The 16,660-nt window shown below is 46.5% G+C and overlaps 1 protein-coding gene across 3 annotated transcripts in view; it reads left to right on the forward strand.

Annotated features, from left to right (window-relative positions):
* NACC2 (NACC family member 2) overlaps positions 1 to 16,660 on the forward strand; it is a 264,936-nt gene that overhangs the window by 183,962 nt on the left and 64,314 nt on the right. For 2 of the 3 annotated variants that reach the window (XM_069241635.1, XM_069241637.1), the window contains exon 2: positions 8,585 to 9,492. In XM_069241635.1, coding sequence (XP_069097736.1) covers positions 8,637 to 9,492 — 856 coding nt within the window. In that variant the 5' untranslated portion in view covers positions 8,585 to 8,636. Of the gene's footprint in view, positions 1 to 6,282; positions 6,390 to 8,584; positions 9,493 to 16,660 lie in introns of those variants that run through there. The other variant, XM_069241636.1, reaches the window with a different exon arrangement.

A 16,660-nucleotide genomic window follows, 5' to 3' on the forward strand; every position in this document is an offset into this window, starting at 1 on the left:
TGTCTACCAATATATCCAAGGGGACCATCAATTCCCCCAGAGAATTTTGAATAGCACTTGGATAGCTGCAAAAAAATGTATCCATGAAGGTGCAGCTTGCTTTCAAGAGTGTCCCCTTATTGAACTGGACTGAAATGAGTGTTTATACTTTTGATAGGCCTAACTAATGGACTGTTAGGCCTTTACAAGGAGCTATCAGTCTACCCTTAGCTTCCAGTTTCTTCACACTCACTTGAAGCATTACACAAGAGCGAGCTGCCTTTTCCCTACACCTGGGAAGCACGGGTCATGTACACACTGTCGCGACTCGTTAAGCATTGTAGTTTTAATTAACTTTTTGACTTTTTAATTGAAACAAATGTGGACTATGCCCATAAGGACACAAATGTGAAATGCTTCATGTTCATGACATACAAAAGGCATGAAACCCACAATGTCTTGACAATTTATAGTTTTTAAAATATTTTTGTCTAATTATTGGAGCTCCATTGATCTACTGTCATCTGTAGATAAATTCAAGTTGTTCAAATGTTAATAGCCATTACTTGTTAACTTCCTTTCTCATGTGCTGATTGGCAGGATGAATGTAGCTCTGGTGTATATTGCCTGAAAGTGATGAAAAACGGAATGTCCCCTTTTAGACTGCGTTGGCTTGGAATGTTACTAGATCCAGTGTATCGCAGGGCTTCATCTGATCCTGGTATTATTATTATTATTATTATTATTATTATTATTATTATTATTATTATTATTTTTTTTTTTTTTTTTTAAGATGTTTATTGTGTACCTGACGATGCCCAAAAGATGGAAAATCCCCCAACAGTTGGCAAGTGTTATCTTGATTTAAAAAGGATAGCACAGTTCAAACTGTGCTATAATCAAAGAATGGAAATGCTCAAAGAAGTACAAATTCAAGGACATAGATGTTTGCTGACAATAGGAAATTGTTGGGGGATCTCGGACCCGCCTTCCTATTGGGTAGTTTAGAGGGCTTAAGTACTCAGTGAGACATTACTAAACTGCACCGCACTCATCATGAGTTAAGCCTGCCCTGAGTTTGTTTTTAATGGATTCATCTTGTAAAATACTGAATGAATCCGAAATGTGTAATTCTGTGATCAGTATTGTATCAATAAAACATCCTGTGACTAATCAGGTAAAAATAAATCAAGCAGAAACATTTGGACTAGCTTCTTGGGGTGAGCAGATTTAAATGGGGGAAATAATTTTTGGAGGAATTTTTGTTATGATTTTTACTCCTCAATGTGGTAGGGGAAGCATCCGCTGTGTTCACAGATGAAGTCCAGTGATTACTTTTGGCATAGCTGTGCGTGATCAGCACGCATGTGGATGGTGATTCCCGTTTTGGCATGCACATATCCCCGCAACGCCACTTGGTTATCAAGCAACCGTGGAAGCAAAATCGACCCCTTGTATGCCACCCATAACACTGGGCGATAAGAGGAGCTTGAGGCACTTTCTTAGGAGCTGGTTTCTCTCCAATAGAAATGAGGTGAAGCACCCCCAAGGTTTGTTTTCTGAACCATACTAGAGAACTAATGTTTTATTTTAGCAAAGCTATCCAGGATTGACACCAAACCACCATCTGCTGATCCAAAATCTTGTTTCTAGTTCACTCTTCCCGTGTTTAATGAATTCTTGTCTAAATACATTATTTTGCTATTGGCAGTGCCCATAAACTGCCATTTACTATGCAATGTATACAAGTGTAATCCATAATTGTTTGGATTTAACCTTTCTAAGATTGATTACTAAATTCTCCATCACAACCATACAGACTGATTTCTGAATAGGAATAAAGGCTTCTGCAAATTCCCGCCCTCTGACTGTAAATATATTTATCAGTGTGCTCCCTCCATCTCTATCTCCAAAACCGTGCCCTTCTATAGTTCGAACTCTCCATCCCTTCCTAGGTCCCACCCCCCCCCCCATTCATCGCCACATCCAGTGTTCTTTGTCACACTTATAATAATGTCCATACTGAAGAGCTAAGCAAATTGGTTTATAAACCACCCAGAGTTCCTCCCTATCTCCATTAGAGCACTCATAAGTTTTGTCCTCTTACTGGACTGTCGGGCCTAGTGTCATAAGCAGGAGCATTTATCCATTCTGTGGTCTGCAGCAATCTCATGTGACTGTCCTGGTTTGAGTGCATTACTTTCCTCTTGATGTGATGGAGCAAATTTTACTTACTAACTTAACAAACGGACGCATGTATGACTACATTTAGACTTGAAAGAGAAGTATTAAACTCGTTGAAGAACTTATGATTTCAGGATGCAGACAAAAGTGTAGATGCGCATAGAATGAAACTGCCTGAAGGCGCACCAGCCTGGCACAAATATTCTTGATGAACTAGGTTGTCTAAGCCACATCATAATAAGATTTCAGTTTGTTGAGTGAGGTACAGATTGATGCTGCCCGTGAGTGCAGTGTGCACACCACTGTTTAGGTGGCTCTGGCCAAACAAAAATAATGCCATGCTACAGGTTAAACCAACTAATGGAGGAAGTTCTTATTTAATACACTTTTCTACCATTCAAAATATCTTATATAATAGTTGTGTATATTAAACAACACTGGCATAAACTTTTGCCCGTTTAATTTCGGTTTGTGAATTACCCTGCATTACCATGGTTGGATGATTGATGAGGGAATTCCCGGGATTCTCGTTGGCTGGGGACAGGTTATGAATCCCAGAAAGAGTAATTTTCAAGATCACATGCGACTTTGCTGTGCGGGGATTGTGGATGCGGTCTTCAAAGTTTAAAGAGGAGCCTTCATGTTGCAAACTCACAGCATCAAGCTGCAGTAGCAGTTAGTTGAACGAGGAGAACCCGATGTGCTCCGTCCATGGAACACAACAGTGGTCAAAGGGTGACAAAAAACGAACACATCTTTAAAAACAAACAAAAAAAATAAATACAGCACGGAAGATATCTTCAAGGCCCTATGCTTGGATGAGAAAATAAATAACATGTTGCCATTTCAAACATTTGTTCATCTGTAGTTCAGATATGCTGTTAGCCTGGAAATGAGTAATTCTGCCAAAGTTTGGATGACGGTAATCAACAATGAATATAGGCAAGAAAAGCCTCAGAGGCTTGTTTATAAGGGTTACCCAAAATGAATTTAAGAGACTTTTCTGTGACTTTTATGTTCTGAATAGCGCACATTGCGTATTCTGTCATTCTTTTTCGCCAGATTTCATTTTGTTAAGTGTTCAACTATTAAAGTTCTCCTTTGGACAATTGTTAGATTTTTTTCATTTATGCGAAATCCGAGGGAGAACACTGATTAAAGTTGTGAAACTACTTGAAGCTGTGCAGTGCCAAAAATGACATGCTTATGGTTAAACAACCATGATTATAAAAGAGGTTACGGGAACTGTTGTGCAGAGTGACAAGCTTGTTTTTAAATAAGCATGGCCCTAAGAGAGATAACAGTGCGGGAAAGCGACCACCTACTAGCAAAACAGTTGATTATTAGGGGTGGGCGGAACTAGCAGAGTTTCACTCCGCGAATTTCCTCAGTTACATAAAAACTCCGGTATTCTGCAGAGTTCTGCCAGTGGGTGGAAAATATGCATATTGCACAGCTCACACTAAAATTTAGCACCAGTAGCGCGAGCATCACTGAAACATCAGCGCAAATTGCACCATATGGTGCACAAGAGCTCGCGGCCATTCAAGATGATTTGGCTGCTGCTCGATTAGAAAATCTATTCGAGCAGGAGCAAATCTACTCTAGAAGCTGCGACCCTCCACATTAGAAAATGGCGCCCTGGGGCACCAAATGTCGCTAGCATTTCTGGAATCTCATGGGAAAAAAATCTGCCACTTGCCGATTAGTGGAATTTGGCCGGAACTCTGTGTTACAAGTGACCGAATTCCACCCATGCATAGCTATTATATGCCATAAAAACACTGGTCAAGAAAGCAAAATTAGGTTGCACTGTGAAGAAGATATCATTAACTTTTAATCAGAAAGCTTGGGAGGATGGGTGGTTTTGTAGAGAAGATTTAGCTGGAAAAACTCCCCCAATTGTGAATCTAGAAACAGATCTGATAAGGGCTGTGTATTTGTGGCACTTGTGCATCGCTTTGCTGACAAAACTAACATTTATTGGACATTTTAAAGGAAGGTTTTAAATATGAGTGGAGCAGCCACCACGAGGAACACAACTCAAATTTAGGAAAAGATTACTAAGACCTTGATGTTTCCTGCCTTCCTTACAGCGATGGACTTTTTGCAGGATATTTTCTTACGGGAGGGGCTAGCGTTTCTAGAGGGTCTTTGCAATAAACACTGAAGAATATATTTTCAGCACTCTTACTGGTGTGTATTTGTGGAGATTGTGAACAGGATTACAAAATGCTACATTCATTTTGATCATTGAGTTGCCAGAACACTAAAAGCAAATGGTAAAGGGAGAGGCACGAACATTACCAATATCTTTAAAAAAACAAAAGACATACACATTTAATTTAAGAAATGTGAATTGCAATGATCCAACAAGCCATAGGGGGTAGGAAGTGCATTTGCAGCCAGAAGGAAACCGAGAAGGGATAAGGACATAAGGAGTGCATTGCTGTTGGATGAGTAAAGAGAAGTGCTTGTAGTTATCTCGTTGTGCTTTATGGGCGAACAAAATATTTAATGAGCTTTTTAATGGAGGTTAGCCATCCTCTACAAAGTTCCAGTTTTGGCAGATAAGATGACCGGGCCTGGAACCTTAGGAAGTTTGCAATCTTCAGTGTTGTGAACTGCAGTTGCGGCAGTGTTCGCCAAGGTGATGAGAGCCTGGACCAGCACTTGTAGTTGGCGTTTTAAGTAACACCAGCAGGGAGCATCTTTTTGCTGCTGGGAGCATATTTTTGATCCTACTAGTAGCATAGCTGGCTCCTTCGCCAGGGCTGGGGGCCTACTGAAAGTTCCTTTCTGTGGGCATTATTTTTCGGATCTAGCCCTGTTTGAAGGTGGAATGTTGCTTGAAGATGAAGAAATGGAAGCGTTGACTGTGGGCAGTACTTGCTACTCCCATTCAGAATAAGTGATGGTGAACATGCTGTGCTTGTTGGTTAGGCGCTATGGGGGAGCACGGACGAAAGAGTCAATACTGGGCGTGCTAAAGTGTAAAGAAAGCCTTGTAGGTGTATTTGTGGCTACAAACAGGTAATATCGACCTGTGCGTGACTATTGGCGAGTCATCCTTACCAATGTGCCTAAAGTTAGGAACTGTTTGTGAACCTACATGGTTGATGAACTTTTCAAGCTTCCTGCATCTTGAAACCCTTCTAAATAGCTCTCGGTAGCATTAAAAACTTCCTGCAGAGGCACCAGTATCCTAGATGCCTCTAAACATGTTTAATTTAAAGACATGGGTACCATTGCTGCCTGTTACTACTTTTAAACATGTTTCATTAAAATGCACGGACATCCTTGCTGCCTGTAACAAGTTTGATTTGCTGCCTGTTATTGCTTATAAACATGTTTGGTGTAAAGGCATGGCTATCCTTGCTGCCTGCTCCTACTTCCTGCATCTTTAAGAAGATGTGAACGGATGATGTTGAAGCGTTTCCAGAAGCAAACTTGGTAACGCAGGGTAGAAAACACTCCTGAGCGCCCACGCGCGCCTCGGGTACATTCGTAGGCTCCGTTCTGCACCTAAATGTTCTCCGCTCCGCTCCCGGGGCGGCTGCTGCAGCCATCGAGCATTGGTCTGCACTCCTGAACTGTGGCGTTTAATATTTAAGTACCCTGTAATGATCACCGGGGCCGCGGGGGGAGGAGGAGACTTGGGGTGGGCATGAACCACAGTCAGCAGCTCCCCGAGTGTTTGCAATAGTTCAGATGCCTCGACACTCGGGGCGTAATTCCCGCGTAAAGCTGCGCCACAGATCCGCGCGCGGCGGCCGCAGTTGCCGTGGCACCGCGGACCCGCGGAGCGCCTCCGCGCGCGCACCCCGCGCGCTGCCATCTCCCGCGCACTGCGGTGACTCATCAGAGCCCGTCCCGGACCGGCGCTCGCGGCATTCCTCTGGCACCCGGGCACCGCGCGCTCCCCCTCCCTCTCCAAGCCTGGCTTTTGAAAACTGGCATTTGCTCGGGCTCCCTCATGAAAGGGCTCTATTCATCGCGCCGAGCGGGCTGAATGTTAATCCGGGCCCGGCCTCTTCATTGAGATGCGCGGCGCTGCACCGGGGCTCTGACTTGAAGGAAAGCTTCGGCGGCTCCAGCGCACACAAGCACGGGGATTTTTTTTTTTTTTGCAACTGTTCTGTTTTTTTGTGGTCCTCTGCATTTCAGCCCGGATGCTAAACTGGAGTCCGGCGCGGAAGCAGCCCGTTCTCAACCTGCTCTGTAAGGTATGTGGGGAGGGGTCTTCGAAGTTCTGTAGGGGACCCTCTTGTCTGAAACTCTGCAGAGGTGAACCCGTTGGCCAGACAGCTGGATGCATAGCGGACAGCCGGCGTTGCTGATCCGGCTGCCGGATATACAACGGGCGCTACACGTTCAGCAGGCTGTTTTACAAAAATCAGAGAGGTCTCACTAGGTTACAGACGCAGTTAAATGGACTATTCCGCACATCCCGACTTCAGCGGCCACTGTCCCTGTCACAGGCAGGACGGGTCATTGCTTTTCTACTTTCTGGAATTTAGTCATTTCAGGAAATCCGCCACTGAGGGGCTTCCATGCCCCCTGCACACATACTTCAAACCCTTCTAAATAGAATTCTATAGCATTAGAAACTTCCTGTAGAGGCACCAGAGCATTGATGCCTCTAAACCTGTTTATTGACAGACATTGGTACCCCTGCTGCCTGCAACATTTTTGATTTAAAGACCTGGGTACCATTGCAGCCTGTTACTACTTGTAATGTTTCATTAAAAGGCACGGATATCCTTGCTGCCTGTAACAAGTTTGATTTGCTGCCTGTTATTACTTGTAAACATGTTTGATGCGAAGGCATGGCTATCCTTGCTGCCTGGTCCTACTTGTAAACATGTTTGATTTAAAGGCACGGGTATCATTGCTGCGTGTACGTATTATTACTAGGTACGGGCACCCTTGCTGCCTCTAAACATGTTTTATTTGAGTTTCCTGTAGCTTTTCTCTTAAGACAGTGGTGTTTTGTGGGATGCTTGGTGCTGGAGGGACAGGGCATTTCTCAGTTTTCTCCAGATAGCCTGCTTGGACCAGCAGCGCCTGATCTTGGCTGCTGACCCCCGACATGTTCAGTGGTTTGATGCACTGAAAGCCCCCGAGGACAGACCAGATCGATGTTCACCTGAGATGGGCACGACTGTTCTCAGCAGCAGCGGCAGCATTGCCTGACATCAACCCAGACACCGAGGGGGAGGAGGAGGGGGGCGCTGTCTGACTTGGCGAGCTAGCTTTGCACTTTGTCAACTCAGCCTTTCTCGTCGAGACGGGGGTCCAGGGGTCTTAGCCGCCCTTGTCTGCACAGCTACGCTGTGTTCTGCGCTCGAGACTGTGTGCTTTGTTATTACAAGCAGCATCGGTCTGTGCTAACGTGTGCCAGACGGGGTGTGTGTGCGCTTGCACTGCAGCATGGCTCCTGGGGTATAAGACGCAGACACCTAGCGCATCCTCGGCGCCGTGGTGGAACTTTCAAAGCCTAGTGCCCCCTCCAGAGTGCCATGTGGCATCTCCCCTCTCCTTCCACCTGCCAGCCTCTGGTGTGGTGCCCGCTGGTTCTCGTCTGGAGAATCGGAGGTCTCACCCACCTGCTTGGTATCCCCCCCATTCTCGGGAGTGGAATGTTCTAATGCATACATGGCGAGCATTAGTCTGCACGTTCAGTCTGAGGACGCCAGAGGCGAAGCATTACCCGAGCTGACCCCAGCATGACGGAACCAATGCAGTCAGGGGGGTGTTTAAAGCAGATCCGTAGAGATGGAGGTTTTTAGTAAAACAAATATATATATATATACACACACACAGATATATATATATATATATATATATACACATATGTGCATGTATGTATATATATATATATACATATACATATTGCCTTTCGTGTGTGTATAAATATATTAGAGACCCCCTCCCTTAACTCCTGGTGGCCGTAATTTAAAACTAACATTAGGTGATGTATATATTGAAAATAACTTTGAAATATAGGGAAGTTCACATGTGGGTGGTTGGAAGCACCTCTTCACCATTTCAAGTTGAACAACATTAAATCCTATAATTGTGGCACTACCTTTTTCGTAATCTGGCGACTCTTTGTAAATGTAAACGCCTGTACTTCAACTTGATTATTCATGGCATCAGCCTGGCAGTAGTGGCTTCCAAATCAGACAGTTATGTGAATTGGCACACAGTGAGAACACGGTTTGCCCAAGATAACTCCATCTCGACAAATAATGGGATTCGGACTATGATTTCTTGCTTTTTAAGTCAACAATGTAGTCCTTGAGCCACCAGTGCCATGCGGTAGTGTGTTGTATGCTTTTTGATTCAGCTCATCTTATTTTCTGCTCATTTATGATATTTATCTTACATTTTGCTGTTTTCTGTCTCCTTTTTCCAGATGTCTCCTTCTCCGAATTCAGCTACACTGAAAGCCTAGAGGAGCTCCAGTCATGTCCCAGATGTTGCACATAGAGATTCCCAACTTTGGGAATACGGTTTTGGGCTGTCTGAATGAGCAGCGGATCCTGGGGCTTTATTGTGACGTCTCCATTGTGGTCAAAGGGCAAGCATTCAAGGCTCACCGGGCTGTCCTCGCGGCCAGTAGCTTGTACTTCCGGGATTTGTTTAGTGGCAACAGCAAGAGTGCGTTTGAGCTGCCCGCGACGGTGCCACCAGCATGCTTCCAGCAGATCCTCTCATTTTGTTACACTGGAAAGCTCACCATGGCTGCCAGCGAGCAGCTGGTGGTGATGTACACCGCTGGCTTCCTGCAGATCCAGCACATTGTGGAACGAGGCACAGACTTGATGTTCAAAGTAAGCTCACCACATTGCGACTCCCAGACCACAATGATCGAAGATGGAAGTTCAGAGCCGCAAAGCCCATGCAACCAGTTGCAGCCCGCTTCTGTGCCCTACGCCACCTCCCCCACCCTGCCCATCCCGCTTCTGACCAGGATAAAACATGAGAATCTTGAGTTGCAGCCACCTGGCCTTCCAACAAAGCGGCCTCTTGAACCTTCCACAAGGGACACTGCAGGGGGGAACATTGCTGCCGCAGCCCCTCTCAAGCTGTCGCGGTTCTCCTACTATGGAATGCCAGGTTTAGCGACTCTAATTCCAAACATACAACAGGTGCAGTATTCCCAGGGGGAGCGCACCAGCCCAGGAGCAAGCAGCATTCCCACTACTGATAGTCCTACGTCCTACCACAACGAAGAGGACGAGGAGGACGACGAGGCGTACGACACCATGGTAGAAGAGCAGTACAGTCAAATGTACATCAAGTCAACCGGCGGATACTCAGGTAATGCACATCCCCAATGCTTCTTCACTTTTGTTCTGTGGTTTCCTACAAGTGATGAACATGTGACGCGGAATGGAATACGCTTTCATTAACTCAATAAGTGAGGAATGTGTGTGTGCCCGTCCAGGGGACGATCAATTTTACAGAGATCGTAGGAGAGAAAAGGCAGGCATTGCACTGTTTTGTTGGTCCGGTGCCCAGCGTAGGCTGCAGGGGGCTGGCTCCAGATCAGATTTTCATCACAAGCGTGGACATTGTAAACAGTTTGCATTTATAATAATTGTATGGAAATGTGACTTAAGTGGATGTTCTGGAAATATTGCACAAAGCTAAAGGCATGAATCAAACAGAAAAAATAAGTAAAAACATTAGGTTTAAAAAATCAATACTTTCAAAAGTGAAAAGTTTAGGGGAAAAGCAGTTGGTTCCCACCAAAAAATGGAAAAAGTAGAAGGATATTTAATCTAACCACTGCCTTATGTGTACCTGCATCCTATAAAGGTGTATCCAATATGCCCTTATGATGGGACTGGTGCACATACCTCATTGGGATCAGTCACAAATGTGAACGAAAGTGCCCCCAGTGTTTGTGTAACATCTGTGCAAACACTAGTTGAATGTGTGACACTGGAGTGTGCAGCCACCCTGGCAGTGAACGGGCTTGTTTCAGTTAGGAGAGGGTAAAGCTAGAGGGAGATTCAGGGTTATATATTATGGCTAAATGATAATGTTACGTTTAGTATAACAACGTGTTGTGGGGTACAATCCAGGGCACAGGACAGCATAGGATAGGTATTGGGGGTTACAGTGCCTTACAACTTCAAGTACAGCATTTATTTTCTGAGAAATGTAAAGTATTTCCTACCTTTGACTTGAAGTGCATTACTGTTTGAGCTATACATTTCTCTCTATACCATTCAAAATTTCCGTTAATCTAATTTAATGTTTAGCCTTTTGAACTGAATGTGTAACAGTACGAGGGCGTATGCGCTTTAAGTGGGCACAGTTTCATACTTTGAGAGCTCTATGAGAATTAGTGGGTCCTGGGGCAGCCCCTTGACAGGGTCGGGATGAATGTTTGATGGTGTTGAGGAGTCACATTGGGGTGCAGGTCTCCAGACCAGCCTGAGAGCAGCTCTGAGATTCCACAGCTCAAACGATAAAGAAAGCCAGAGTGGGTGGCACAGTAAGGCGTGAAAGGAACAATATTCAAGATTTGTCTGAGGCTGCGCGTGGGGCGGGAGCGGGCAGGGCGGGATGGAGGGAGAAAGGAGAACCTTGCAGCATGGGTGAAGGGAGCTAGCAAGAGTTGGGAAGCGGAGGGCAGGTGATGAGAAAGTGGAAATGCTGAGCCACAGACTGGGAAAATGAAAGAGAACCTCAAGAAGGGCCAGTAAACAAAGCAGGATGTGCTCTAGAGGCCGGCATGGAGAATGGAATGAAGTCTGGAGTTGGAAACAGAGGCCACGATAGACCCAGGAAGACTGGGAGCTGAAGGCCAGTGCTGGCCGGGACAGGGCAGCAGCTTAGATCGGTTTGGGAAAGATGTGCACACATCTTTCTTCTGGGCTTTCCTTCATTTAGACCTCAAATGGGCTTCTTCGTACTGTAAAGTTGCTGTATGGATCTTAAAAAATATGTTGATAGCTGTACTTTTCCTACAAGTCTAAATAGCCCAGACAGCTTTTTCTCCTCGGTCTAAGGCTCTTTCCTTATAATTGCACTTTTTGTCCTTCTCTTGTGCGTGTTGAATTAAGTTTTGTTGTAAAAATGTGGTGCCTTGTTTGCTGTAGTCATCCGAGAGGAGAGTTGGCAAGATCCTTTAATTTATTGCAATTTTGTGAAACAAAGAATTTGTTGCACCTTGGTTTTTCCGTCCATCCGAAGCGCGACCCTATGTTCTGTCATTTTGTTACACATTTTCAGCCCAGTTGTTTGTGCTCAGTAGACCTGGTGTACAGAGTTAAAACATTCAGGAAAACCTGGGAAGCGCTGGAGGTCACGCTCTGTGGAACCAGCGCTCTTCTATGGTGTGTTTAGGCATCGAACACCCTCGGTTTCTTTGGGAAATGAAGAATTGAGGATCCCATGATCCTCGGTTGGTGTTTGCTGAACTACTCAAGGCCAGAGGAGACTTACAGCCCCCTGTGTTCTTAAGTGGTCCATGTTCACAGTGTCACAGTAACCTGCATCCCACACACACCTCTCCGCAGTTCACGTGGCTAGTTTGGAAACGTCACAGGATGCAGCAGAGCGCGTGCATATGTTACGGTCAGGGGAACAGCGAAGTGGGTAAAGTGCATGTTGCAGTGATGTTTGACCTGCAGGTCACAGATTCGACTCTTGGCAGGGTTTACTAAGCCTTGCATCCTTCCGAGGTCGATAAGGAATATAGAGTTGAACTTCATTTTCACAGCGCAGTTAAACTTAACAGCGCTGCCAAATGGCTAAGTGTTTACCAAAAAAAAAAGTCCTAAAGCTGCTAGAGACCAGCAAATGATAAAACACAGGCAGCCACGTTCAGCCCTTCATGGGCAGTGAGAGCTCCCCGCAATTTGTGTTCCCGTGGGCGAGGGGCATTGCGTTGGTTGCCAAGGAGCCTATTATTACCAGTGGCGGCTGGTAACTTCAGGAGGAAGGGGGCGGACGAGAAGCACACTTATTCGTTCACACACATCCATTCACAACACTCATCAACATTCAAACATACACACACATGCATCAAACATTCATTTAAAACACATGCACACACATACACCCACCCCCTCCCTCCCCAGCTCGGAGGCTTAAACCTGAAGTGCCCAGGTCGAAGTCAATCGGTGATGTTTCCCCTTGGCACCGAAGGGAAAGGCCTCAAGGCACCTTTGCTGAGTCGAGGAGGTCACGCCCATAGGAGTTGTGATCTCTTCAGCCCAACAAAGTTCAGCTCAGGCAGCCAGGAGTTTGCGCAAATTGTGCATGTCTCACTCCTGGCTGCCTGATCTGAAGAGATCACAACTCTTATGGGTGTGACCTCCTCGGCTCAGCAAAGGTCCTTTGCTCAGCCTGACAGGCAGTCTTCATGAGGGGGCAAAAGGTGGGGGGGTGTGGCCCATCCGCCCTAAATGATGGGCCACGGCTGATTATTACCCACTGAGGGTCTACCAGCATGGTGGTGGGCGAGTGGTAGACGGCCAAGAGAGAAGAATAAGGCATACTTGAACCTTGCTTCTTAGATTCTTCTGATAGTTTCAATGGAAAGACTTACTGACAAACATCCTGAGCATCCCCTGCACCCACTGACCACTGGAGCACCCAGTTAGGTTTCTCGAGACCAGAGGCGAACGGCCGGCCCACTGCATCAATGGGCTCCAGGGCTGGCTCTGCTGAATTAAGGCTGCTTCACGGCAACGGAACACTGAGGGGCATATTTATGAGCTCCTATCGTTTGTCACTCACCACGCAGCGTGGTGCAAGAGGGACGCAAATGAAAAATAAGATTTATGAAGCCACGCAAGGCCACCTTTTGTGTCCTGTTTGGCTTCATAAATCTTGAGCAATGTAACGCAGCGCAAATTGCCATTTTTGCCAGGGAGACGTTTCTGTGGGTGTTGAGTGAGTGTTCCCACATAACTCCATGGATTTTGACGCATTTGCAGATTTCCATGAACAAGTAAACCTGGGAATGTGCCAGGTGAGGCGTAACAAGGAGAATGTTTATTTCTCCTTGTCTTCCCCGCCTCAGGGGATTATTTTTTAACAAGAAGGGGGACCCTTACTTCATAAAAAACAGTTCTGCATGAAATGCAGCCACCCTTTCACCATGGTGCAAGGGTGCTTGCATTGGTTCCAGGCAGCCCATTGTGCGCCAGTGCAGGGGAAAGGACAGAAATGCGCCATAGTGCCTTAAATCCGGCACATTCCTGGCCTTTCCCTGCCACGCTGTGTAGTGCAGCAGAGTGACTTGCTGCCCTCTGTGACTTGCCATAAATATGGCCCCAACTCTCGAGAGTTTTCACACTAAGCAAAGTTTGAGGGAATTTGTAGAGCTTTCTGATACCTAAAAAGGTATCTTGGCACTGCTAGATCGTAATGAGCGTTATGGATCACCAGGAGCAGAGAAAAACTATTTCAGAGAGACCGAGAGGCAAGTTTTCAGCAGTTTGCAAAACTTGAGATGGGACGGAGAGAACTTTCTTATTGCTCCTGCTCTTTGTTAATGCTTCCAGAACATACCCCTCGAGCCCCCATATTGTCCTTCCTCTGTTGAAACCTCCAAAATATACCTCTGTCTTCTCGTGCCTCCATATCGCATCTCCACTCTGTTCATGCCTCCAGAATGTACCTCTGATCTCTCGTGCCTCCATACTGTCCCTCCTCTCTGTTCATGCCTCCAGAATGTACCCCTGTTCTCTCGTGCCTCCATACTGTCCCTCCTCTCTGTTCATGCCTCCAGAATGTACCCCTGACCCCTCGTGCCTCCATACTGTCCCTCCTCTCTGTTCATGCCTCCAGAATGTACCACTGACCCCGCGTGCCTTTATATTGTCCCTCCTCGCTGTTAATGCCCCCAGAATGTACCTCTGTCTTCTCATGCCTCTGTATTGAACCTCCACTCTGTTCTTGCCTCCAGACTGTACCCCTGACCCCGCGTGTCTTTATATTGTCCCTCCTCTCTGTTCATGCCTCCAGAATGTACCCCTGACCCCTTGTGCCTCCATATTGTCCCACCTCTCTATTAATGCCTCCAGAATATACCACTGTCTTCTCATGCTTTCATATTGAACCTCCACTCTTTTCATGCCTCCAGAATATACCCTTGACCCCTCGTGCCTCTATATAGTCCCTCCTCTTTGTTAATGCCTCCAGAATGTACCCCTGACCCCTCGTGCATCCGTGTTGTCTATCCTCTCTGTTAATGCCTCAAGAATGTACCTCGGTTGTCCGTACCTTCTTATTGCACCTCCACTCAGTTCCTGCCTCCAGAATGTACTCCTGTCCCCTCGTGCCTCCATACTGTCCAACCTCTCTGTTAATGCCTCCAGAATATACCCCTGACCCTCGTGCCTCCGTATTGTCCCTCCTCTGTTAATGCCTCCAGAATGTACCTATGTCTTCTCATGCCTCCATATTGTCCCTCCACTTTGTTCATACCTCCAGAATGCACCCCTGACCCCTCGTGCCTCTGAATTGTCCCTCCTCTCTGTTAATACCTCCCGAATGTACCCCTGACCCCTCGTGCCCCCGTATTGTCCCTCCTCTCTGTTAATGCCTCCAGAATGTACCCCTGACCCCTCGTGCCTCTGTATTGTCCCTCCTCTCCGTTAATGCCTCCAGAATGCACCCCTGACCCCTTGTGCCTCCGTATTGTCCCTCCTCTGTTAATGTCTCCAGAATGTACCTTTGTCTTCTCATGCCTCCATAATGTCCCTCCTCTCTGTTAATGCCTCCAGAATGTACCCCTGACCCCTCGTGCCTCTGTATTGCCCCTCCTCTCTGTTAATGCCTCCAGAATGTACCCCTGACCCCTCGTGCCTCTGTATTGTCCCTCCTCTCCGTTAATGCCTCCAGAATGCACCCCTGACCCCTCGTGCCTCCGTATTGTCCCTCCTCTGTTAATGCCTCCAGAATGTACCTTTGTCTTATCATGCCTCCATATTGTCCCTCCACTCTGTTCATGCCTCCAGAATGTGCCCCTGACCCCTCATGCCTCTGTATTGTCCCTCCTCCCTGTTAATGCCTCCAGAATGTACCTCTGTCTTCTCGTGCTGCTCATGCCTCCAGAACGTACCCCTGACCCCTCGTGCCCCATATTGTCCCTCCTCTCCATTCATGCCCTGAGACCGTCTCCTCATGCTTCCATGTTGCACTACTCCTGTGCCACACGCTGCAGCCTTTCACCGTGCATGCAGTCTGCGTGCTCTTCATGCCTGTGGCAGGGATCCTTCCCATTCTTGCCCCTGACTGCTCACTTCCCTTGTATTCATGCCTCCATGCTTAGATCCTTGATTCTCACCTTTTGAAACGTAGTGACTTTATTAAAATGGCCAACTGATTGCAAATGAATGTAGTGACTTTTGTAGGGTTCCTCATACTGCTACAGGATTAAATTGAGAGAAAAAATCCTTGGTAAAGTACATTTGAACTAACAAACGAGGCACTGATGTGCACTTTTTAGGCAGCTGTGTGCCCCAGGAAAAACGATGCATTCAGCGGCATGACAAAGGCACTCGCGGCTCTCTCCTGTTTAAAGGGGCGGGTGGGTGTGGCGCACAGGGAAGGGGAGCGGGGTGGAGCGGGCGGGAGACATTGAATAATAATTAAATTTAAAAAACGTACTTCCTCCATTGCAGCCGCTTCTCTATCCCTCGTTGCTCCAGTTGGAGGCACAGGCTCCCAGCCTGCCCTGCGGCCAATCCTGACGCTGCTCACAGCAGTCCCCGCGATGCGGGCGGATATGTAGCTTCAGGGCCCCCCTCCTCCCCTCAGCTCAGTACTCTGGCCTAAGAGCACCTGCCTGAGTCCTGAGGAGGGGCCCCATCCGTGAACTGTGCAGGGGGACCCCCCTCAAGTTTCTTTACACCACTGGATTTACTCAGAATGTGAGAGAGAAAGTGACTAAATTGGCTGATCCAATACTTCCAGCTAACCCAGTGGTGAGCAGAATCAAAATGTGAATGACAGTTGAAAAGACCAATGGATGACGAGCGTTGACCTGAAGCCCCTCAATGTATGTACAACTGTGTGCACTTTTTACTTATGTTTTTTTTTTTTTTAATTACATGAGACCGGCGAGACAGCTCAAGTTCCCTCTAGGCCAGATTCAATACTGTGTGTTATGTGGTGCTTGGTGCCAGGGCCATGCTCTTCTGTGACACAGTACATAACAAATGTTGCTGTTTATCTAACTCCGTGTCACTATTTGTATTTCCCTCGGGAGGATGAAAGGCGGCGTCTGTAAGGCAGTCTGCACCCATGTCTGCAGCAGCAGTTCATTAGGGGAACTATATTACTTCTTAACAAATTGTCTGGCATTTGGTTGTTTTCCATGTCCCCAAGAGCCCCTCTAATGCTTAATAGAACCCTATAGACTTTACAGCTGTAAATAATGCTTGCTTTACCAACATTATTTGTCTAAGACAAAGATGATGGTTTAGGAGGAGGGGAAGGGACCTTAATATGTGATGTG

This window comes from Pleurodeles waltl, chromosome 6, assembly GCF_031143425.1.
Source record: "Pleurodeles waltl isolate 20211129_DDA chromosome 6, aPleWal1.hap1.20221129, whole genome shotgun sequence".
Taxonomy (NCBI): Eukaryota; Metazoa; Chordata; class Amphibia; order Caudata; family Salamandridae; genus Pleurodeles; species Pleurodeles waltl.